The sequence below is a fragment of the Podarcis melisellensis genome, assembly GCF_964234715.1.
Source record: "Podarcis melisellensis genome assembly, chromosome: 17".
Taxonomy (NCBI): Eukaryota; Metazoa; Chordata; class Lepidosauria; order Squamata; family Lacertidae; genus Podarcis; species Podarcis melisellensis.
The window spans coordinates 6,037,466-6,063,331 of record NC_138534.1 but is presented as its reverse complement, the minus strand read 5'-3'; the positions used below and the strand labels follow the sequence as shown (position 1 = coordinate 6,063,331).

Genomic DNA, 25,866 nt, shown 5'->3' with positions numbered 1-25,866 from the left:
GCACCTCACAGGCTCTGCAACACTTCACAAGTTCCTCCCCACAACCACCACTCCCAAATATTAGCATCCCATTTTAAGAGTTAGCCTTGTGTCTCCTTCTCCTGCATCTCATGTCCCCCTGTCTGAGGTCCAGGATGTGGCCCGCTCTTTCTGCCATATCACAGGTGTGGCCAAGTGGTCCCAAATGTCCTTTTGGGGAAGGGGCCAGAGCTGAGTGGATAGATCTTTTCATGCACATGGTTCCAGGTTCAATCCCTGACATCATTTCAGCTAAGAGTAGCTCAAGTAGCAGGCAGCCAATCAGAAGGCACAGAACTGACTTGGTTTATGGAAACATCAGCAGCCGAAATGGAGGGGGATGTCCTTCCATTCTCTTTCAGGCAGATGTAATGTCTGGGGTCACATCCACACCCATACATTTGAATCACTCTCACACCACTTTAACAGTCATGGCTTTCTGGGAATGTGCAAAGTTGTGTCACGTGATGAGCCGGTGCCCTGAGCCTTTAAACACACTTGTCAATCGGAGGGAGAGCAATTGCCATTTCTATTTATTGATTTAATGTTTATGGTGGTTTTCAGTCCTATGGTATTCAGGCTATGGTATTCTCAGCATTGATAGAGAAGCTGTGGCTGGCAAAAAAATGTACTTAGCCAAGGACACTCAGGGAGTCCCAGTGGGGAAGTGATGGTCAGCAATCCTAGATTTCTATCACCTGGAAGGGACTGGCGCAAGACATTTTTCTGCCTGAGGCAAAGGGCAAGATTGTGCCTACCCACCTCCATCCCAGGGGACAGAAGCTGACAGAACTGGCAACTGAATCTCATTTCAGCACTGGAGATGGGACAGCATTTTCCACTGCAATGCCCTTCAGACTTGGGTCCCCCAATGTTGTTGGACTACAGCTCCCATCATCCCCACCCAGTATGGTCAGGATGATGGGAATTGTAGTTCAGCAACATAGAATAATAGAATTAAAGAACATCTGGGGAGCACACATTGAACAACACACCTTTCATGAACCTGAAGCCAGCATGCTAGCTGAATGTGTGATGGGCGCCTGTGTCACACACAGATCTTATCTCAAAAATGGAGAACAGCTGGTGGGGGGACTCGCAAGATAGGACAATGCCCTCCCCCCAGCATCTGCCGCCTGAGGAGAATGGTTCACTCTGCCTAATGGTAGAGCCAGTCCCCCCACTGGCTCAGGCAGAGATCTCTTCAAATATTGCTGCCCCTGGGAGGATTATGAGATGAAGGCATTCCTGAAGGCATCATTTACCTGGAGCATTTGGCCGATGGAGCAAGTTCACTCCATTTCCTGCCCCGGCTTTTTGTGGTGTAACAAGGCAGCCCAGGGAATGATTTTCCAGGAGCCCAGCAGGAGACAGAATGCTATGCCTGACTTCAGTAGCGGTAAAAATAGCTTCAGAACATGGCAGAGATGAGAGAGGAAAGAGGCAAAGTAGACAAGAGGGATTCGTGGGCAGATTTAGATCTTGGTTCAACCACATACTAGTTCTCCTGAATTTGGTATGCTGCAGAGCCAGAGCTAACATCGGGCAGAATGACCTGACAGCCTCAGGCACTTGATTTTGGGGTTGAAAGCATAGCCAATTGTTATTTATTTACTTTATGACTATTGCAATTTTGCTCCGAAAGAGAGGCGCTTGTGGGATTTTCTGCCTAATGTTCCGAAACAAATTGATTGGGTCTAAGCTGGTGTTGAGAGACCAGGAAAGAGATCTTGGGGTCATGATGGAGAACTTGATGAAGATGTTGACCCAGTGCACAACAGGTTTGGGGTCATGATCTTGGGGTCATGATGGAGAACTTGATGAAGATGTTGACCCAGTGCACAGCAGGTTTGGGGGGAAAAGCAAATCCCAGGGGTGATCAGGAAAGGGACTGGAAATTGGCACTGCCAATATTGAAATGCCTTCATAACAGTTGAGGTTTCCTAGTTTCAAGAAAATGGTTTCAAAAATAGGGGGACAGGTCAGAGGTTAATAAAATAGTGCAGGGTGGATAAAGTGGATAGGGAGCTTTTTCGCCCTCCGTCCTCATAATGCCAGAACTCAGAGTCATCCAATGAAGACGAATGGTGGAAGATTCAGGACAGAAAAAAGAAGTTTTTTTCTGCTTCACACCACACATCGTGGACTTTGTTTCCACATGATGTGGTGAAGATAGCCGTCAACTTAGGACATTTCTAGACTATTGTTATTTTGGTGTGGGATTCCATGGCACCCTGGCAGATTCAGATTTCGGGCAATTGAACGTTATTTTGGCAACTCACCCACTTCCCTCCCCCAAAAGCAGACAAGGAAAGGGGATGGGAAATGTGTGAGATAAACATGGGAGAACGCTTGCTTGATGCACCATGGTATAACCTGGCTGTCAACAAATTGGAAGGAACACTTGTACACAGCTGCTACCACCCAACCTCCCCACAAACTGTATGTAACCAATCAGGATGAATGCTCAATATGCAAGTTGTCTCAAAGTGACTTTGGTGGCTCTAAAAAGTCTACTCATGGGGTGGGGGGCAGCAGAAGAGGACTACTGCCCCATGTCCTGCTTGCAGGTTTCCTAGAGGAAGCTCTGGTTGACCACTGTCTGGAACAATGCTTCTGCTTCAAAACTCTCATGCAAAACCTGTGTTGGCAGCTGCTGTCCAGCACGCTCTTCTCTGGTTTTCACCTAGGTCCTGCCAGCCGTATCCAGTAGCTGGATGCGCTCTGCTGTGTAAGGCTGCAAGGCACAAGGGCAATACAAAGGGTGTTGCTCTACCTGACCTGCTGCCCACACTGAGCCTCCCAGAAGCTACTGTCTAGATTCCAGTCAAGCGTCCTGAAATTGTTGTTGTTGTTGTTTAGTCATGTTCGACTCTTCGTGACCCCATGGACCAGAGCGCGCCAGGCACTCCTGTCTTCCACTGCCTCCCGCAGTTTGGTCAAACTCATGATGGTAGCTTCGAGAACACTGTCCAACCATCTCGTCCTCTGCCATCCCCTTCTCTTGTGCCCTCCATCTTTCCCAACATCAGGGTCTTCTCCAGGGAGTCTTCTCTTCTCATGAGGTGGCCAAATTATTGGAGCCTCAGCTCCAGGATCTGTCCTTCCAGTGAGCACTCAGGGCTGATTTCCTTCAGAATGGAGAGGTTGGATCTTCTTGCAGTCCATGGGACTCTCAAGAATCTCCTCCAGCACCATAATTCAAAAGCATCAGTTCTTTGGAGATCAGCCTTCTTTCTGGTCCAGCTCTCACTTCCATACATCACTACTGGGAAAACCATAGCTTTAACTATACGGACCTTTCACTACCCTAAGGAGTCTCAAAGCGGCTAACAATCTCCCTTCCCTTCCCCCCCCCCTACAACAAACACTCTGTGAGGTGAGTGAGGCTGAGAGACTTCAGAGAAGTGTGACTGGCCCAAGGTCACCCAGAAGCTGAATGTGGAGGAGCAGGAATCAAACCTGGTTCACCAGATTACAAGGGCGTTGGTCTGCCTGACCTGCTGCCCACACTGAGCCTCCCAGCAAGCTACTGTCTAGATTCTAGTCAAGCATCTTGAAATTACACTTCCTTATTATGTACAGGAGGCAGTTGGTGGGGTGGGGACAACATTACTCAATTAAGCGCTGTTTAAAGAACTGTTTCTTATATATTGTGTGACTTTTGATACTCATTTCCATGCCCTGGCCCTTCCGGTTGGCTGGCTTGGGAGGGTGCAGAGTTAAGCTTTGCTAGACTGGAGTGATTCCCGGAAGGTGTGGGCGTGCCCCAAAGTTCTTGGGGAAGAGCAGGGGATGCGCGCTGGCGCACCTGTCTCCCGCACTCCTGCCTACCTGAGAGCATCCCTTGCGCAGCAAAAAGGAAGGCAGGAAAAGCGGGAGAGGCGATGCAGAAAGGCAGAAAGACACCAGGAAAGGGGTGTGCGATGAGAAAGAGAGGGGTGGGGACTCGGAAAGGCTAGAATGGAAGGAACGGAGCCGATCTCTCCCTCTCCCTCTCATACTTAATGCATGGGGAGCGCGCGGGGGGGGGGGAGGCGGAATTCGCCGTCCTGGGTTCCCCCCTCCCATTTGCACTCCAATCCTCTCCAAAGCCGGGTGCATTAAAGCGCGAGGATTTTCCGAGCGGATTTCCCTGCCCGCCGCTTCGCTGCCATCTCTAATTCCAGCGGGCGCCCAGCGGCTGGGCAGACGGGGCGTCAAGGCGCCACCCGCCGCCGCCTGGGGACGCAGGCGAGCCCGGGGGAGCCCGAGATGCCGCGCGGAGACGGCGGCCAGAGCCAGGGACCCCGAGGGCAGGCGACACCGGCGGGGGACCCCGGGGTCAGGTAGGAGGAAGAGGGCGGCGGGGGCGCAGAGGAGCGGGAGGGGGGCGCTTCAGCTCCAGGGACCCCCAGTGCAAAAGAGATCACTAGAAAGGCAGTGCCTCTGAGCGTGTGCAGAGCTCTTTCCTCCCGCCGCTGCCTTCTGCGGGATGCATGCAGTGTTAGCCCGGATCAGAAGGGACCGGTCGCCATCAAGGGACGTGACTCCCTCAGGTCCGTTGGTGTCAATGGGTCTACTCTCAGCGCAACTTAATGGGATATATACAGCCCTGATAATAATGTCAAGCCGGTTCCCACCAGATGCAAAAGAGGACCCCGTTTAATTTCTATACGACAAAGAGGCGCGGCGGGTTCAGATGCGATTGGAATTGCTGCCCTCTCTGATCTGAAACCCTCCGTGGAATCACTCAGGGGTGAAGGAAATGCACTCTGTACCTGCTCGGAGGCACTTTCGTTTGCTTTATTTTCTAAACCCGACGCTGGGGCTGAGTCCTCTGAACAAGTCAACGCCGCCTCCCTCCAGGACAAGGCTCCTTTCCTTAAACAATTGCAGCGAGAGGTGAGGTTTGTTTGGTGTGAGGGGTTATAGAAACAGCTTGGGGGGGGGGAGAAGAAACTGCCGTGGCTGTTGGGAGTTCCTTCTTCTACACAACTGTTGTTCTTAGTGCAAGGCAACAAATTACAAAGAAATGAGATTCCGACTAAACATCGGGGGGGGGGGAACTTTCTGACAGTAAGAGGTGCTTGACAGTCTCCCTCTGGAGGTTGTGAAGTCTCCTTCCTTGGAGATTTTTAAGCAGAGGTTGGATGGCCATCTGGCATGGATGCTTTAATTGAGATTCCTGAATTGCAGGGGGTTGGACTAGATGACCCTTGGGGTCCCTTCCCACTGTACAGTTCTGTGATTCTATACCTTCTATGAACATAGAATATATGAAACAGACCCCCCCCAAAAAAAGCATGGGGAAAAACAAACCCCACCCTCCCTTCAACTAACCACAAACCCATTTTACAATTAATTACCCTGTTAAAGAAGCACAGAGATGGCAGGAAAATGGGTCTTTGCTTTTCCTAACTTGGACAACAAAGCCAGCAGGATTATTATTCTTGGGCCTTACAGGGCAGAGCAGAAGTGGCTTTTTCAAAGGACGAGGTGAGGATTGGGGGAAAGCATTAAAGACCACAGCAGTGGCATGCGGTGCGATTTTTCATAGGGGAACAGTTAGGGCCAGAGATGTGCGTGAGCATCGTGCCTCCTCCCTTAAGCTGGGCAGAAGCTTCCCGGGCTTTGGGAAGGAGGCACCAGGCTGTAATACTTTAATACTCTAATTTACCATGAACATTTAGGAGACTAGCCTAGTCCCCCTAGTCCACTGACCGCACACCACTGGACCACAGGGTGGGAGAAGGACAGATCTGTTCCACTGGAGACAATGTACTGCACATGGTAATGCTCTTGTGCAGCTCCTGTTCATGTCAGATAATTTTGTGCAAGAGAACTTCCCAGTGGGCTGTGCTCAAAGATAATTTGTGCACAAGGAAGTGCCATTTTGGATATTTCCAAGTCGGGCACAGGCTGGGCCCTGGCCCCACATCAGCTCTGAGATCAGTGCCTCCTCTACACAAAGACAAAGACCTCACACTGTCACTCAGCCAGCGAATTGGTTGGGAGAGTGATCATTGCGCCCACTTTGCAGGTGAACAAACTGAGAGGCAAAGAGCAGCTTCTGCAATGGCCTCCAGGAGCCACCATGCTGAATTCTGGTGTAAAGGCTGGTGGAGCAGGTGCTGCCTGGTTCAAGGGATCTGGTGCAAGGCAGCAAAACGGAAGGGAAGAGCCCATCATTTCAAAGAGGCCAGCAGGGCACATGGGGAAGCAGCCTGTTCAGGGCAGCTAAGTGAAAAGAGCAATCCCTTTGGTAGCCAAAGTCCCAGAAGCCAGGCCTAGCCCAGGAGTCCAAGTAACCCAAGGGGCTGCTTGGTGTGGTGGTATCTTTAGCAGGGTCCATGAAGCAGCACACTCTCTCTAAGGGAAGCAACCCGCAGGGTCTCTTGCGATGACACAGAAAACACAAAGAAGTTGCCTTATACGGAGTCAGACCATTGGCCCATCCAACTCAAAACTGCCCCAACAGAAGCTCTCCAGGGTTCCAGGCAGGGAAAAGTCCCAGCCTTTACCTGGAGCTGTCAGGAATCGAACCCGGGTCGTTCTGCATGCCAAAACAGAATTCTACGCCTGCAGGGCTACAGCCCTTCCTCTTAAAGGTTTCTGATCATGTCCAAACTGTGCATGATCTCCCAGCTTTTGAAATTCTTAAGGGATCCTCTGGGTCAAATCTCTGGCATCCATTGTTTCATTCTGTTCTTATAGGGAGAGTCGTGAGATACTCCTATAAACACATGATCAGTCAATCGCTGCTGCCGCTGCTGTGGTGCAAGAGAGCACACTCAGAGTGGGTGACTTTGCTAGAGTGAAGTCTACAGGCCTGCCGTTCAGGGATTAAAAACTGGGTGAGTTTTTCAGGGCAGCTGTGCACCGGGGGATCTGAGCTAGCAGCTCTATGAGGTGAAGCAAAAACAAGAAGGTAGAACGTGCTAAAAGAAGTCAAAGGACTTAAAAGATTCCTCTTCGTTGCCTAAGTGTGCCCGCCTTGTCGGCTGTCATGTGGAGAAGACCAAGGGAGGCTCTTTGGAAGTATAGATAGAAGGGCATGTTTGGGTAGTGGTGCCATGTCTTGACCATCAGAGACATCATAGAACTGTAGAGTTGACAGGACCCCATGGGGCATCTACTCCAAACCCTCTGCAATGCTTTTAAAGCAGGGGTGGGGACCCGTGGTCCTCCAGATAGTGTGGGGCTCCAGTTTCCATCAGGCTTAGTCAGCAGAGCCAATGGTCAGGGAGGGTGGGAGCTCTGGAGGGCCACGTGCTCCGCAGCTCTGCCCTAAAGCAGCTGGTCCTTGCTCTGGACTGGATCTCTTCCTTCCGACACCAGGGCCTGGTTCTCAGGCTAGTATACTGACATTCCGCCTTTCCTCCAAAGAGCTCAAGGTGGCACACAGGGTTCTTCCACCTCCCATTTTGTCTTCACAACAATCCTGTAAGGTGGGGTTGAGTGATTGGCCAAGGATGACCCTCTACAGTTTTAGGGTTTTAGGATTGCCTGGTGAGTTTCATGGCTGGAGTGGAGATTTGAACCCAGCTCTCCCAGGCCTTAGTCTGTCACTTGAACCACCACACCACAAGGAAAACCTCAGGGTGACAGCTCAGAGCCAAAGGGGCCAGGTGTATCCTGTGAAGCTTGAACACTTTTGTTATTCACTCTACCTTGGTGCCCAACAGCCCTGTCCCTTACTTGCTAGTCACAGCCAGGTTCTGTCCTCAACCTGCCAAGCGATGTTCTTTGCTCCCTACAGCTTCTGTTAGCCTCTTCTGCTGCTGCTCTAGCATCCTGCCCCTTCTTAGGAGCTGAACCTGAGGAGAACTGGCAATGCCTCATCCAGGGGTGAGGAGGCCTCAGACCCAGGAAATAAATGCCTGGCTTTAGGAAGTCTCCCCAGTCCTCACCCTCTATCAGTCCTGATTCACACACTCCTTGAGGGTTTTTGCCTGGCTGGAAAGTGTCCTTGCACTCCAATTTTATCTTCATCTGCCTCTGCCAGACAATCATCTGACATCTTGATCATGTCAGGTGACGGACAGGTGGGCGGTCCTGCCCAACTGTCAAAGTTGACCTGCAGGGGGTGGGTTGGGGGTGTCTGCTTTGCCAACGTGCTCCCCACAGGGGAAGCAGCACCCAGCAGGATTGAACCCCAGTCCTGCAAGCCCATCAGCTGAAGCCACCCAGTGACATCAGTTGATTGATGGGCAGGTGTGGTTTGGGGGACATGGCCAAGCTGGACCCTTCTGGCAGAACCAGATTGACCCATGAGGCAGAGGTTTCCCACCCCATGTTACAGGCTGCCTCAAAGTTCTGCCTGCACTGGCTGAACAGTAGGTCTGTTGGCCTCTCTCCTGGCTTGTTGCCCCAGCCTCAGTCCTGGACAATATCTGTGCAATGCCATGCAAGGCGGCAGTTGCAGTCGATCCAGGTGATCCAAGGCGGCCATCTCTGGACCAAACGGGGCAGGCACTGAGCCAATGCAAATCAGTTGCTCTGAATCAGCCCAATAGAAGGGGCCCAGAAAGGAGAGGTTCAGTGGAAGAGTCCATGCTTGGCTTGCAAACGGTTCAGCCCTTGGCATCCACAGATAGGACTCGGAAAGACACTTGTCCAAACCTCGGGAGAGTCACTGCCAATCACTGTAGACCAGGAGAGGGGAAGCTGGATCCAGCCAGATCGACAGTGGCGGCCAATCCACTGTGAGTCCACTTTCCAGCTGGGCAAGGAAAACCACTTGTCAATCACCTAGCATCATATGGCATCCAGTAATTGTAACGTCAAGCTGCAGCTGCCAAGGAAGAGTTGGGAGCACACACTGTCGATGTGGACCATACAGAGCTTGATGGTCCAACTTGGATGGCGTGAGGCCTGCTTCCTGTATCCCAAAGTAGGCAAGGCTAGGCAGACAGTTGTTCTTGCCCAGGCTAGGAGTGTGGGAGGGTGGGGTTGGAAGAGACCATTGATCCAACACAGAAGGCAAGGGAAAAGGTTTGCTGTGTTTTTTGGGGAGGTGCCTGTGCATGAGAGCAGGCCCCCAAATCCTGCTTCCCTCTTCCCATCTGCCCCCTAATGTGCTTGCCCTGGGGCAAGCTCTCCCCCACCCACCCCTTGCCTGGCCAGTCGTCCTCTTTCCTTTTTAATCCTATTTGGAGAGAAGAGACCCTCCATTTTCATCCCCTGGCCCCAGCCTGATCTCCGCAGATGCATTCCCTTCTCTCTGCCTAATGTACTGTGCTATTATCCCAGCCGTCCAGGCTCTGGCACCAATCCCCTTTCCCCGGAGAGAGGGAGAGAGAGGGAGAGAGACCACTTTCAGCTTTAATCGGCTGCATTTCAGTCACAGAGGGAAGTAAATAAATAACACACACAAACAGCGCTCAGAAATCGCAATTCCATATTGAGGGTCTTTAGCCCCGGGTGGCTACCGCTGCCTTTCCTCCCATGCAAAGCCATCTCCACCCTCCTCAGTTCTCAGCCTCTACCAATTCCACCCCCTCCTCTTCAGACAGATTCCAGTCCTTGTTTCTGGATTCAGATCTGACTTGTTCATTTGGGGGGGTTTCATAGCAGTGGTGGTAGTAGTAGTAGTAAATAATAATGCTTCTAGTAATTAGGACTTAAGAGAAATCAGAAAATTATATAGGCAGATCCTGATGGGTGCTGGGTTCAGCCAGACTTTGGATGAGGCTCAGCACTCTGCCCAGCTTTTTGCCATTCCACCTTCCTTTCCCCTGTCCCTGCAGCCCCTTCCCCAATTCCTATTTCCCCAATTCTCAGTCCTTCTCATACTATTCTGAATTCTTGGGAAACCTGACTCTTCTACACAAATCAAAAACAATGTTTTTTAAGTATGTAGTTCTCCTCAATGTGTGCACTGTACAGTGGTACCTCAGGTTAAGTACTTAATTCATTCCGGAGGTCTGTACTTAACCTGAAACTGTTCTTAACCTGAAGCACCACTTTAGCTAATGGGGCCTCCTGCTGCTGCCGCGCTGCCGGAGCACGATTTCTGTTCTCATCCTGAAGCAAAGTTCTTAACCCGAGGTACTATTTCTGGGTTAACAGAGTCTGTAACCTGAAGCATATGTAACCTGAAGTATATGAAACCTGAGGTACCACTGTATTCAGAATGGTGAAGTTTCTTTTGAAGCAGGGGAGGAACTGAGCAGCCGGGATCCAACCCTCTTCTATTCTATGCTCAATTGGTAAGAGCATGAAACTCTTATAAGTCAGGTTTGTGGGTTCAAGCTCCACATTGGGCAAAAAGATTCCCGCATGGGGGGGTTGGACTAGATGACCCAATGGGACCCTTTCATTCTATAATTCTATTCCAGCCTTGGATTCTCTGGCACAGACTGCCTCTTCTCTCTTTGGTAAACACACAAGACGTAACCGGCTGTGCGTTTGAAAAAATAATATATACTATTCATTGTATTGAATTGTAGATTTCGACAAAAGTAGCTCATAAAGTTCAAGGAACAAAGTAGAAGACCCAGTGGATCAGTTCATTCTCTAATCAGTTTATGCATAAGATCCATATACAGTGGTACCTCAGGTTACAGACACTTCAGGTTACAGACTCCGCTAACCCAGAAATAGTACCTCGGGTTAAGAACTTTGCTTCAGGATGAAAACAGAAATTGTGCTCCGGCAGTGCGACAGCAGCAGGAGGCCCCATTAGCTAAAGTGGTGCTTCAGGTTAAGAACAGTTTCAGGTTAAGAATGGACCTCCGGAACGAATTAAGTACGTAACCAGAGGTACCACTGTATGTGAAAGTGTCTATTCCACCTGTCTGTTCATAGAGTCCAACAGTCCACACGAAAGGTTGTTGCAGTTCCACAGAATCCTTTCACAGAGTCTAAGGCAAGAATTTCTGGAATATTAGCCTTGTTTCGCCATCTTGGGCTTCATTAGTAGTACAAACTCATATATGATATCACAGGACAGTGGATCTTATAGCATAGTAGTAGCTGCTGACTTTTGTTGAAATCTACAATTCAGTACAATGAATAGTGTATGTTATTTTTTTCAAACGTACAGGCGGTTACGTCTTGTGTGTTTACTGAATATGTTTCACGTAACCAGAGCTTTGTTGTTTTGCGCATCTCTCTTTCGGGCAGGAGGAAGCATTCCTCACCCAGCCGTCGCTGAGAGCAGTTGCAAGCGGAGAGTCAGGCAGATTTCTGGGGGAGAGTCATATTGTGTCCAAGGACACTCAAGCCCCAAACATGCCTTCTGTAGGAACCACCTATAGCCGGGCCGTCCAACCTCTCAGACCAAGTGGGCTGCAATAATACTTTGACACAGGGGCCACACACTGAATTAAATTCCTGTAGCAATAATTTAAAGTGTTAGCAATAGAGTTAATACAAGACAATTCGTTGCTTCTTGTTGTTGTTTAGTTGTTTAGTCGTGTCCGACTCTTTGTGACCCCATGGACCAGAGCACGCCAGGCACTCCTGTCTTCCACGGCCTCCCACAGTTTGGTCAGACTCATGCTGGTAGCTTCGAGAACACTGTCCAACCATCTCGTCCTCTGTCATCCCCTTCTCCTTGTGCCCTCCATCTTTCCCAACATCAGGGTCTGTTCCAGGGAGTCTTCTCATGAGGTGGCCAAAGTATTGGAGCCTCAGCTTCAGGATCTGTCCTTCCAGTGAGCACTCAGGGCTGATTTCCTTAAGAATGGATAGGTTTGATCTTCTTGCAGTCCATGGGACTCTCAAGAGGCTCCTCTAGCACCATAATTCAAAAGCATCAATTCTTCGGCAATCAGCCTTCTTTATGGTCCAGCCCAGCCTCTCGCATGATGAATTCTGCATATTAGTTAAATAAGCAAGGAGACAATATACAGCCTTGTCGTACTCCTTTCCCAATTTTGAACCAATCAGTTGTTCCATATCCAGTTCTAACTGTAGCTTCTTGTCCCATGTAGAGATTTCTCAGGAGACAGATGAGGTGATCAGGCACTCCCATTTCTTTAAGAACTTGCCATAGTTTGCTGTGGTCGACACAGTCAAAGGCTTTTGCATAGCCAATGAAGCAGAAGTAGATGTTTTTCTGGAACTCTCTAGCTTTCTCCATAATCCAGCGCATGTTTGCAATTTGGTCTCTGGTTCCTCTGCCCCTTCGAAATCCAGCTTGCACTTCAAGACAATATTCACAATTAATCCATATAATCAAGCACACAAGTAATAGAGTTGGTATATTTATTTTTTAAACAGATCAGAGGCTGCCAAGTGTGATGGGGGTTGCTGGATTCAGGCAGGACTCTGGTCAGGAAAGAAGGGGGAGGCAGAAAGCAAGGAAGTTCTTGCCAGCTCACGGGGCGGGAGGAGGCAAAATTTATAGTAAAATTATAAGCTGTAACCAAGATGCTTACAGTGATGGCAAGGTGGACCAGCAAACGTACACCCCATACATGTAAAGCCCACTTAAAGCACATGGCTTCCTCCAAATATTCACAGGAATTGTAGTTTACCCCTCACAGAGCCACCCCTCCAGCACCCTTAAGAAACTATAGTTCCCAGTAATCTTGGGGGGAAGTTGTGTGCTTTAAATGTTTGGTGTTTCTGCATATTCCTAACTGATTCTGCCCCGTGTGAATGAGTGGAAATCCCCACTGGGGTTTTCCACCCCAGGCAATCAAATGTCTTGGCCTCACCCTTGGCGTGATTCTCCCATGAGTGATTTTTCAATGCCATCTGAGTGCAACATCCCATTCATGTGTAACAGATGGAGAAGGTGTTTTCATTTCCACTAGGAACAACAGCCTTGCTGTGGGGTACATGTACACAATCATGTTGCTGTCAAGCACTTTGCAAAAAAAAATAACAGCAGCTGAATGAGTATTCATGAGCATGGGTTTTGCTGGAGAGGAATGCAAAAAGTTCAGAGAATAAGGCAGAAATAAAAGAATGTTGTTGATGATGTTGTTGTTTTAAAAATGAGATTGGATGTGGCAACAGCAAGACGAAAGCATCTGATGGATGTGCCTATGAAAATGGCTGTATCCAATGCTAGTCCTACTCAGAGTAGACCCATTGAAATTAATGGACACAAGCAAGTTAGGATTATTCCTTTCAGCAGGTGTGCGTTGAGTAGGGCTAGCATTGAAGACAACCCCCTGGAATTGCCCTAGCAATGAATGTGCTGTTTGTGGACGAAGCTTTGCTTTTCCCCTGCAAGCAGATCAGAATGAATGCACGACAAATAGCCTTCATCGTTTAAACTCCCTGCAAGCTTTGTGCAAACAAATCAGGATGGATGCACAATAAACAGGTTCTCTGGAAGCAGCCACAGTCCACAAGGAAACTGCAGAATAAAAGCAGCAGAGCCAACAGCTGAAATCTATTTAAAGGAGACAGGGTGAGCTCCCGTTGCTCGGTCCTTGCTCCTGCCAACCTAGCAGTTCAAAAGCACGTCAAAGCGCAAGTAGATAAATAGGTACCACTGTGGCGGGAAGGTAAACGGCGTTTCCGTGCACTGCTTTGGTTCGCCAGAAGCAGCTTAGTCATGCTGACCACATGACCCATAAGCTGTACGCCGGCTCTCTCGGCCACTAAAGCGAGATGAGCATCGCAACCTCAGAGTTGTCTGGGGTCCCTTTGCCTTTTAAATATCATTAAAAGTGTGTAATAACTTTCCACTTTCCCCAAGAGAACTTACAGTTAATTCATTACCCTTCCTACATGTCCAGTCCAAGGAATCTGCCCACCCACCAAAGTCACTTTTCACTTCCCAAAACTTGTACCCTGAGTAATGGCATTCTTGTATTGCAAGGAGCAGAAACCTGTATCCTTCCAGATGTTGCTGAACTTCCATCAGTCCCAGCCAGCATAGTCAAGGATCAGGAATACGGGAGCTGTAGCCCAACCACAGCTGCAGGCCCAGAGGTTCACCCTCTGCCTCCCACTGCCTTACTGAATACCATATTTTTCACTCTATAAGACGCACCAGACCACAAGACGCACCTAGTTTTTGGAGGAGGAAAACAAGGAAAAAAATATTCTGAGTCTCAGAAGCCAGAACAGCAAGAGGAATCTCTGCGCAGTGAAAGCAGCAATCCCTCTTGCTGTTCTGGCTTCTGGGATAGCTGCGCAGCCTGCATTCGCTCCATAAGACGCACACACATTTCCCCTTACTTTTTAGGAGGGAGAAAGTGAGTCTTATAGAGCAAAAAATATGGTACTTCTCAAGCTTTCATGTGGAATCCTTGATCTGGGCAAGCAACCACACTCATCCCCTGCTGGTGCACAGGGCTGTCGACAGGAATGGTGGCAGAGTCCATGTGGCAACAAAGACCAAACACCTCACTCAGAAGCCGGGCCAGCCAAGACATTTTGGCACAAAATGGCAACACCCTCCCTGCCAGGGCAGAAGGGCTGAAGGAACATTCCCTCACTGCAAGAAGTAAAGTTATAGGGAACCAGGCAGAGGGCCTTTTTGGTAGTGGCTCCCTCCCTGTGGAACGCCCTCCCAGCAGATGTCAAGGAAATAAGCAACTATCTGACTTTTAGACAACAACCCTGTATTGGGAGGTTTCTAATGTTTGAGGTCAGGGGTGCCATCTCACCCTCACAGTGGCGTAGCGTGGGTTGTCAGCACCCGGGGCAAGGCAAGTAATTTGTGCCCCCAACCCGTGGATTTGCACCCCGTAACCCTAACCCCCAGATGTTGCGCCTGGTGCGGCCGGCCCCCCTGCACCCCCACGCTACGCCACTGCACCCTCAGGATTGTGGGTGTCTTCTACGGACCTGTGACGTCACACACACTACGTGCAGGTGTGTGCATGTGACGTCGCACATCTATGTTGCAGCAGCTGGCGGCATCGCCTCCTCTTCTCCGCAGCCAGCGAGGCACCCTTTTCCGTGGCGAGGGGTTCGTACTCAGAGTCTGCCTTCACGTCCCTGGTCGAAAAAAGGTGCTTTGCTCACTGGCAGCAGAGGACGGAGCTGAGCTGCTTCTCTCTCGGCTTTTCCCACTGGCTTTGCGGGTGCTCAGCCCCCACAATTACAGTGGTACCTCGGGTTACAGATGCTTCAGGTTACAGAAGCTTCAGGTTACAGACTCCGCTAACCCAGAAATAGTACCTCGGGTTAAGAACTTTGCTTCAGGATGAGAACAGAAATCGTGCTCCAGCAGCGCGGCAGCAGCAGGAGGCCCCATTAGCTAAAGTGGTGCTCCAGGTTAAGAACAGTTTCAGCTTAAGAACGGACCTCCAGAACGAATTAAGTTCTTAACCCGAGGTACCACTATGTAGTCATACCTCGGGTTGAAGTAGCTTCAAGTTAGGTATTTACGGGTTGCGCTCCATGGCGACCCAGAAGTAACAGAGTGTGTTACTTCTGGGTTTCACCGCTTGCGCATGTGCAGACGCTCAAAATGATGTCATGCGCATGCGCAGAAGTGGCGAAACGCGACCCGCGCACACGCAGACGCGCAGACGCGTGTTACATTTACTTCAGGATGCGAATAGGGCTCCAGAACGGATCCCATTCGTATCATGAGGTACCACTGTATATTATTAAGGGTGCCCAAGCACCCACGGCCCCCTGGAGTTGTCTCCTATGTTTGAGGTTTTACTATGTTTAGAGTGGCTGGGGAAACCCAGCCAGATGGGTAAAGTATAAATATTGTTATTATTATTAGCAGGAACAAGGGGGAGGGATAAAGATGAACATCAGGGTCTGCTGCCCCTGTGGATCCTGCTGCCTGAGGCAGTCGCCTCAGCTTGCCTCATGGGTGGGTCGGCCCTGCTCCAAAGAGTACCTTTTTCTGATTGCTCCACTGCTGCTCATGTGCACCGAAACAGAACTATGGGAAGTGCACATAAGGAGACACTAACTGGCAGGGTTGAAGAAGGCATGTTTAGCACTTTAGGGCTGCCTTGGTCTCCTGCGGTGCAGAAGCTTAGACTCAGTGGTGGAGCCAAAATGCAAGGGGCAGTGATGTAAGAGACAGTAGCAGCTTTTGCCTTCTTTTAAATTCTCCTTTCAACCCCAGCGCAGAATTACCCACTGCAGAACCAGAACCCTCTTTCCTTTGTGCTTTCAGAAAGGTTTGTTACTTGCAGTCATACAATGGGGGAACAGCTATAGCTCCGTGGCAGAGCGTCTGCTTTGCGTGCAGAAGGGCGCAGGTTCAATCCCTGGCATCTCCTGGGAATTGTATGGCTGTAACTACAGGTAACAAGCCTGCTTTTTAAAACACAGTAAGAGAGAGATACTGTATTGGCCCTAATATAAGCCTCATCCAAATATAAGCCGCACCTTTAAAATTGGAGGGACAGAAAGAAAAAATACCCAAATATAAGCCGTTCCGTTCCTCGCTGCTCCTGGCTGCATACTGGAAAGTCATGAATATAAGCCACACTTTAACTTTTCACGGTCAGAATTTGGGGGGAAAGTGAAGCTTATATTCAGGCCAATATGGTAAGTGTCTCTAATGGCCTTCTTTAAGATGGTCAAAAGCTTCCTTTTTAGGGTCATAAATGGTTCCTCCTTTTCAAGGTGGTTTTAATTGCTGCCATTATATTATTTTTGATGGTGGTTGCGTTTTTAAATAAATATTTTTCTTGTACCTTAGTGTTGTATGACTCCCTTGCTATTTTTATTGCTGTGGTCAAATTGTTTAAAAAAATGGTTGCATTGCTGTTAAAGGTCTTTTGTGAGCCATTCTGGGCTCTTTGGCATAAGTGTTTCAGGCAGCAATCTTACGTGGGGCTTACTGTGCAGCAAACGATACCATCGAGTGTTCCCCCTCCAATTTCTATGGACTGAAGCCGGCCAACCAGCCAGCTAAATTTAGTCCCGGTACTGGCAATGGGATGGCATTCTCCACCATGGCTTTCCTTCACCCCTGAGGCCTCAGGTGTTGTTGGACTACAACGCCCATCTTCCTCAGCCATCTCACCCAGTGGTCAGGGATGGGAGTTGTTGTCCAACCCCCCCCCCCAAAAAAAGAATATTTGGAATAGTAGTTTAAGGGTGCTGGGAATTGTAGCTTTGTGAGAAACAAGTTATAGTTCCCATAATTCTTCAGGTGGAAGCCGTCCATGAATAATAATAGCTTAAAGGTCCCGGGCCCTAAAGGAGCCAGACTACCCTCTACCAGGGCCAGGGCTTTTTCAGTGATGGCTCTGACCTGGTGGAATGCTCTGTCCCACGAGACTAGGGCCCTGCAGGACTTGATCTCCTTCCGCAGGGCCTGTGAGGCAGAGCTATTCCGCCTGGCCTTCAGTTTGAATTAGCCTGATATTCTGTTCCCTTTTCCCTTTCCCTTTCTATGAAGAAACCCTTCTGGGACCCCACATTTAAACTCTTCCCTGGTCTCCTCACTGGCCCTAGTAGGACCAACTTGGCCAGTTAGCCCTGGTGATCATTTGATGTTTACTGATTGGGGTCCCCCCCCCCAAAAAAACCCTGAATTTTTGTATTTTATTGTCACTGATGCTGCATTTATGTTGTATTTTATGCTGTTTTTAAGTCACATTTTAAATCAATGTTTTATATCTGCTGTTAGCTGCCCTGAGCCCGGTTTTTAAACCAGGAAGGGTGGGGTATAAATAAATATTATTATTATTATTATTATTATTATTATTATTATTATTATTATTATTAAATGTATGCTGTGTGTGCAGTCAATGGGACAGGGGTTTTTCCAAGAACGCTGTGCCACCCCACCAGAGGGCAGCAAACTAGTTTAAGGGGCCAACCCCTCACTGCCACTCCTCCTGGACCCCAGCACCTGTCACCTGAGGCAACTGCCTTACTCTGCCTCAGGGTAGGGCCAGCCCCGCCTGCCACAGAAAGAGGGGAGGGGAGATGGGTAGGCAAACAGAGGCAGATTTGTCTGGGATTGCTAGAAAACAGAGAGCCCCTCCCTCCCCAGTGGCCTCATTTCATCCCAAAGCGGAGCTGTATCTCTTGTTTCAGAGCTGAAGCAGCTGAGAAAGAGTGCCCTTCTGTGTCTTGGGTCAGGTACTAGGAAAAGCTTTTAGAGAGCCGTTCCTTGCAGCTTTCCCTCTCTGCCTTTTCCTCGCTCCCTCCTTTCCCTCCCGTCCCTTTTAAGCGCCTTCCTTTCTCACTGGTTTTCTTAGCTTTGGCCGCAAGTTGGGTGGGGACCAGTGGCGTAGCGTGGGGGGCGCACCAGGCGCAACATCTGGGGGTTAGGGTTAGGGAGCACAAATCCACGGGTTAGGGGGTGCAAATTACTTGCCTTGCCCCGGGTGCTGACAACCCACGCTAGGCCACTGGTGGGGACAACTCTTTCAGGCTGCGGGCCACATTGCCTTCCAAGCAGCCTTCCAGGGGCCACAAAAGAGTGATGGCAGGTGGGACAAGAAGAAGTGCGCAGAGCAAGGAATAGAAACTTTTGCCATATGTGGTGGGGGTGTAAGGTGGTAAGACAATTTTGGAACGAGGTACATGAAGAGATCAAAGAGAGCCTCAGGAGCTCTATTTTTTTTTAAAAAAAACAGAGTCATACTTATTGAGCTTATTAACAAACGACATACCCAAGGACAAAAGGAATATATTTTTGTATATAACCGTAGCCGCAAGAATACTTATGGCAAAATATTAGAAAACAGAAAAGGTACCACAAATGACAGAATGGCAAGTTAAGACTTGTGAGTTTGCCGAGATAGCAAAAATGACGGCATCAATCAAAAATTATATACAGAATGGGAATGCATAGGGGAATACATGAAGAAATATGGTGTTAAAGTAGAACTCATAATAGGCAATTGTTAAGCGTGTATGGACAAAAGAAGTAATTATAATTTATCAGTTTTCATGTTATTATATTTTGTTAAAGCAACTAAAAAAATATGTTAGGAAGATCTCACACAGGTGAAGGGAAACAGTGGGAAGGAGGGGAGGGTTAGGTTGAATTTGGGAAATAAAATAATATATGGGACAGCAAAGGATAGAATAGATTCTTATAGAATAGTAATATATTGTAACCAGAATAGAAGTTCAAAAGGGGAAGTCAATGTATTTTTAGTATTTTCATTACTGTAATAGTTATTATTATTTCTTAGCGGTAGAAGGCAATGTTAACTTAGACTTCTTCGTTTTGCTGTCTGTATAATTTTCTTAAGTCAATAAAAAAAAGAAAGGGGAAAAAAGAGAAACGTTTGCCTTTGTAATGTAGGGTAGTTTCTAAACACACACACACACTCCAGCCTCCACCCCGAAAAGTGCAAAAGCATTCTCAGAGTTCACAGACACATTAAAGGTAAAGGGACCCCTGACCATTAGGTCCAGTCGTGGCCGACTCTGGGGTTGCGCGCTCATCTCACTTTATTGGCCAAGGGAGCCGGCGTACAGCTTCCGGGTCATGTGGCCAGCATGACTAAGCCGCTTCTGGCGAACCAGAGCAGTGTACGGAAACGCCGTTTACCTTCCCGCCGGAGCGGTACCTATTTATCTACTTGCAATTTGACATGCTTTCGAATTGCTAGGTTGGCAGGAGCAGGGACTGAGCAACGGGAGCTCACCATGTCGCGGGGATTCGAACCGCCGACCTTCTGATCGGCAAGCCCTAGGCTCAGTGGTTTAACCCACAGCACCACCCGCGTCCCGCACAGACACATTATAGTGAGGCAAAAATACTCCAAGAGGGTGCGGAGTGTAGGGTTGCAATATGTCTGTAATTTACCAGACATAGCCACGATTTGGCTGTTGGAAGCTGTGTCCGGGCGAAAATTGCTGGAATATGGTAACCCATGTCGTAAGAGTAGATTTATTCCCTTAAAAATAGCTCTAGAACATTCTTTGGGGGCAAAGCCCAACAACTTTGGTTCAGAAAAAAAGAAAAAGCTCAACATCTCTGCCCCAACCCCAAAAGCTTGTGTCCGGATTTTTTACTTTTTGAAATTGGCAACCCTAGCAGAGTGGGGCTGGTGATGAATTGCCTGAGGACAAGGGCTGTGGCTGAGGAGGAGGAGGAGGAGGAAGAGGTGAGCCTGGGAATAATCTTGAGGGTCAGAGAGAGCGAAAGGCCTGGAGGCATACATTTGGCCCTGGGGGGTGAGCTTCCCCACCCCTGTGTTACTGCAGTGAAGGCGAAATGTGAACTCAACCAAGGGATTTTATTTTTAAAAAATAATCTTTATTAATTTAAATTACACACTTATACAAAGAATTTACAATCTCATACTACAAAAAGAAAATTAAAGAAAAAACAATTAAGAAAAAATAAAAGAAAAGAAAGAAAGAAGAAAAAGCAAATTTACGTACATAAAAAAATATATTCCTAATTAATACTTAATTAAACACTTAAAAAAGACTTCTGACAAAATGAGTCTTCCCATCATTTTCATTGTACTGTTTATACCGTCATTCCCCCCCCCCCCCACAGTTTTATATTCTTTAATATTGTTCCAGTCTACTCCACAAACGGTAATTGTTGTGTTTACAAGTATCACTCAAGTTCTGCCAATATGGTGTGATTGGTACAATACGATCTTATATAATCCTTAAATATTCTCCATTCTCCAAATATTTTCTGGTTCAATACTCCTCTAACTCTTCTCATCAGTTTTGCTAGTTGTAAATATTCTAACACGAGTATCTGCCAATCTGTAATTGTCGATATTGTTTCATTTTTCCATTTCCTCGCCACAAGAATTCTTGCTGCTGTGGTGACATACATGAACAGCGGCCTTATGTCCCTCTGATGGACTACCCTACCCTGCTCCCTCTCCTAACTCTTCTTTCTTCCCAACCCAGACCGTAATCCTCCCAGCGTCCCAGCAAGACAACCCAACATGGACCCAGCCGGCTTCCTGCTGCTCTGTCTATGGTCACTGTGGACCTTGAGATGCAGCCAAGCAGCTACGCAAGCAGACTCGATCAAGATAGAAGGAGACATCACGTTGGGAGGGCTGTTCCCCGTCCATTCCCGTGGCCCCGCTGGAGTGCCGTGTGGGGAAGTAAAGAAAGAGAAGGGGATCCATCGGATGGAGGCCATGCTGTACGCCCTGGACCAGATCAACAGTGACCCCGACCTGCTTCCCAACATGACGCTGGGCGCTCGCATCCTGGACACCTGCTCCCGCGACACCTACGCCTTGGAGCAGTCGCTGACGTTTGTCCAGGCCCTGATCCAGAAGGACACTTCCGGCGTGCGCTGCTCCAACGGGGAGCCACCCATCATTGCCAAGCCCGAGCGGGTGGTGGCTGTCATTGGAGCCTCTGCCAGCTCTGTGTCCATCATGGTGGCCAACGTGCTTCGCCTCTTTGCCGTGAGTAGAGGGGCAGGACTTAAAAATGGCATTTCCCCAGAAAAGGCAGAACAGCTATGGGGGGGCAGGGTAGGAATGGGGGGAAATCATAGAATTGCAGAGTTGGAATGGACCACAAGGGTCATTAGTCCAACCCCCACAGTATAGGAATCTTTTGCCCAACATGGAGCCAAACTCACATAATTCACAGCTTCTGAAGCAAAAGAAGAAAGCACCTAATTGTCAACACAACCTACAACCTTTGACTGGTTGTAATAGTTCTCTGGCTTCCGTATATTGAAATGAGGTCTTCTTAGCCATTGTTGTTATTGTTTAGTCGTGTCCGACTCTTCATGACCCATGGACCAGAGCACACCAGACACTCCTGTCTTCCACTGTCTCCCGCAGTTTGGTCAAACTTTCATGCTGGTAGCTTCGAGAACACTGTCCAACCTTCTCATCCTCTGTCGTCCCCTTCTCCTTGTGCCCTCCATCTTTCCCAGCATCAGGGTCTTTTCCAAGGAGTCTTCTCTTCTCATGAGGTGGCCAAAGTCTTGGAGCCTCAGCTTCAGGATCTGTCCTTCCAGTGAGCACTCAGGGCTGATTTCCTTCAGAATGGATGCATTTGATCTTCTTGCAGTCCATGGGACTTTGAAGAGTCTCCTCCAGCACCAGAATTCAAAAGCATCAATTCTTCGGCGATCAGCTTAGCTCATACCCTCCAACATTTGTCCAATGAAAGTAGGGACATCCCATTCCATACTGATAATTTTACTGTTTATACCCCACACATCTTACTGGGTTGCCTCAGCCACTCTGGGCAACTTCCAACATATATAAAACATAACAAAACTTTAAACAGAAAAAAACCTTCCCTTTACAGGATTGTCTTCAGACAGTCAGGGGTCAGATAACTCCATACCCTCTCGCATTTCTCTAATGGAAATAGGGACATTCTAAGGAAAAGCAGGATCAAATCAGAAACCGTGACGGCTTCTCTGAATCAGGGACGTCCCTGGAGAATAGGGACACTTGGAGGGTATGTTAGGTGATGTGTGTTACTGGGTGTTCAGAAACATTCCAACTGCTCAGAAGTCAGCACACTCAGTTTAAGAACCAGAAGGCACTGTTCCGGTCCTAAGAAGGGAGAAACATCTCTATCAAAGTGACAGTCAACTGCTACTAGACCAAGAATGGGGAATCTGTGGCCTTTCAGATGTTGTTGGGCACCAACTCCCATTAGCTCCAGCCAGCATGGCCAATGGTCATCGTGAATAGTGGAAGTTGAAGTTCAACAACATCTAGAACAAGGCTGAGAGAGCTTTTCTGAATGGAGGAGAAAGAGAGAGAGAGCGTGCCCGCTAAAAACTGATGTCTTGTGTACACATGTCTGATGCTGCCCGAAATGTGGGTGCCTGAGAATTTTGGCATTCGTGTTTTTTAAAAGTTCCTAGTCCTCATGTTTGTGGAGATGTGTTTGAATAACAGGACTGAAATGTCTAAATTTATTTGGGAACTTCTCCCTTTCTCATGGCTTCCTCCTTTTCACCCTTACTGCTCTTGCACTTCATAGCCACATAGTTATGGTAGCTAAAGAGGTTTAAAAGTACAGAACTTTTATATTTGCAAATACATCAGAGAGGAGAGTTTGCATAGGTTGGGGACTGAACGTTCATTTTCTCCAGCAAAGATGGGGAGAAAAGCAATGGTACCGAGCATTTGATACCAGACCTTAAAGACTACCATCCCTTTTTAACTCAACTCCTGTGCCTTTAACCCATGAGGCAGAACACCAGCAGCCAAAGTCCTTCCTGGCATGAAATGTGATGATGGGAGAGATTCACCTGTGGAATTTTTGGCTGTCACGCTGCACCTAAAAGCACAGCAGGAGCCCTGCAAGTGGAGAGAAATTGAGGCAAGCCTCCCTGAGCACTTGATCATGGATGAGTAGCCCAGTCACACATAAACACACGCCTGACCTTTTAACTATACTCAGCTGGGAGTCTCTGGGGTGGTGGGGGGTAGCAGGGTCAGTTTGAGCTGTAGGACAGATGGCTTTTCCCTGACACGCCAGATTTGGCAGAGGTGCTTAGCAGCTGCCTAGGGAGGGAAGCTAGAACTTGCAGGGCTGGTAAAAGGGGCAAGGGAGGTGGGCTTGGGTGGAAGGGTGGGCAATAGTTGCAAGGCAGATAAGTGAGTGTGGCAGGGAGCATGGCACCACCAGAACACCACCTTAAAACCATTACAAACTGCAGGACTTTGGGGCATCTGCACCACACACATCTCCCCCCCCCCTTGTTTCCCTTAACCTCCAGCCCAATGAAGCGTTCTGCGGAACCTGGAAGCTTGCTCATTATTTTGTGACATTTTGCACAACATCAAAGGAAGGTGCTGCCCTGTTGCAACTTTGGGGTCATGGAGCTCGTAGCCAGGTGCATGAACGCAATGCAATGGACCTGCATGTTTATCCATGGGGGCCTTTCCCCACACCAGGGGTCAGCAATCTTTTTCAGCAGGGGGCCGGTCCACTATCCCTCAGACCTTGTGGGGGGCCATACTATATTTTGGGGAAAAAATATGAACGAATTCCTATGCCCCACAAATAACCCAGAGATGCATTTTAAAGAAAAGCACACATTCTATTCATGTAAAAACACACTATAATAATAATAATTTATTATTTATACCCCGCCCATCTGGCTGAGTATCCCCAGCCACTCTGGGCGGCTCCCAATCAAGTGTTAAAAAAAACAAGACAGCATTAAATATTAAAAACTTCCCTAAACGGGGCTGCCTTCAGATGTCTTTTAAAAAAGAAGATAGCTGCTTATTTGCTTCACATCAGAAGGGAGGGCATTCCACAGGGCGGGCGCCACTACCGAGAAGGCCCTCTGTCTGGTTCCCTGTAACCTCATTTCTCACAATGAGGGAACCGCCAGAAGGCCCTCGGTGCTGGACCTCAGTGTCCGGGCTGGACTATGGGGGGTGGAGACGCTCCTTCAGGTATACAGGACCGAGGCTGTTTAGGGCTTTAAAGGTCAGCAAAATGTCTAGGAGTGGGGGTGGGGGACGTTTTTTCAGCCTGGGGGCCACACTTCCCCAAAAGCAACCTTCTAGGGACCGCATGCCAGGGACAGGCAGGGAAAGAGTTGGCCGGGCAACAGATAGTTAGATGGTTAGAACTAATGTCTGATAACTAGTACCAGCCCCAAGGAGCAACCAATTTGTATCAAGTGTTCTTGAGTTTGCAGGAGCTGAGAACCGCAAAGGAGGGCCCAGGGGCTATAGGGACCTGCTGCTCCCTCCATGTGACTTGGCAAGACACACCCAAAAATGATGAGCACAAGGGAGTCCTGAAGGATGCTCACAGGGGAAAGAGCCTGAGATGCAAACTTAACAGTTAAACCCCTGTGTTGCAAGCAAATATCAGTAATATCCAAAGGTAACACGATGACCAAGTACAACAATGCGATGTCAATATAAACTCTTTATATAATCTATACAGAACATTGAACAATATGAAATATAGGAAATATGCACTCTCTGCAAAACCAAATAAACAGTGCTGCCGAAGTGGTCCTCAAACAGACGTAGTGAACAGTGATTCCAGATATACCCACTGTTTCATGGAATTCTTCTTCAGCACAGCAGAAGGGTACAGAAATGCTTCAAAAACTGCAATTGAATTATTGAAATGATGACACTTGGGCAGTGTTGCACGTGATAAAACAAAGCACTACGGCTTGTTTCCTCCAAATAAGAATCTGACCCAGTGCTTCTTTCAGAGACTTGCATAGCCCACAAGGACTTTCAGAGACCTATAAGATTTATGTTTATTTGGTTCTATGTTTTCAAGAGAATCCATCAAGATTCTGTGACTTTCGGAGATTTAGAAGAATTCTGTTTATTTGGTTTTGCAGAGAGTGCATATTTCCTATATTTCATATTGTTCAGTGTTCTGTATAGATTATATAAAGAGTTTATATTGACATTGCATTGTTGTACTTGGTCATCGTGTTACCTTTGATTATTACTGAGATGCAGACCTGCCTGCCTTGTCCACATTCTTGCTATGCAGATCTCGGTAAATGTGCTGTTCCGCACATGGGTCCTGCTGAGCAGCCGCAGCCTTGCAAACTCCCCCCCCCCCCGCTCCTTCCCCAGCCTCAGCTGTCCCTGACTGGAGCTGCTGCTGCTCATTTTGCTAAAACCCCTCTAATCCCCATCACTAATCGCTTTAATGGGGCTTCTCACAGACCCAGCGAGGGCGGGAAGCAGAGACATGCTGTGGAAAGGGAAATGGGACAATTTGCTGCAGCTAGGAGAGGAGGATGGCAGTGGGTGGGGGGCAGGATAATGGAAACCAGCATTCTCACTGGGAAACTGGATTTTGGTGAGGGGAACAAGGAGTCCTGGGATCCATCTGCCTCAAAGATTGGGAGACGATCCAGGAGACGTGGGTTGGAATTGGGAAAGAGCCAGGATGATCAGCTCAGTTCTGTTGGATGCCCTCTGCCCTCAGTTTCCTCACACTGCCCCCAAAATCTGGTATAAAACACCACTCTAATCTCTGCCTTCCATTTCCCATTTAGCATTTCTGTAATAATTATCCACAGACAAGCACAACAGC

General features: G+C 48.4%; 1 protein-coding gene across 1 annotated transcript in view; it reads left to right on the top strand.

The window, feature by feature from the left end:
* Positions 1-4,244: 4,244 nt before the first annotated feature.
* LOC309359811 (metabotropic glutamate receptor 6-like) overlaps positions 4,245-25,866 on the top strand; it is a 42,424-nt gene continuing 20,802 nt past the window's right edge. The window contains exons 1-2 of the mRNA XM_081893960.1: positions 4,245-4,346; positions 20,743-21,257. Coding sequence (XP_081750086.1) covers positions 20,781-21,257 — 477 coding nt within the window. The 5' untranslated portion in view covers positions 4,245-4,346; positions 20,743-20,780. The remainder of the gene's footprint in view (positions 4,347-20,742; positions 21,258-25,866) is intronic.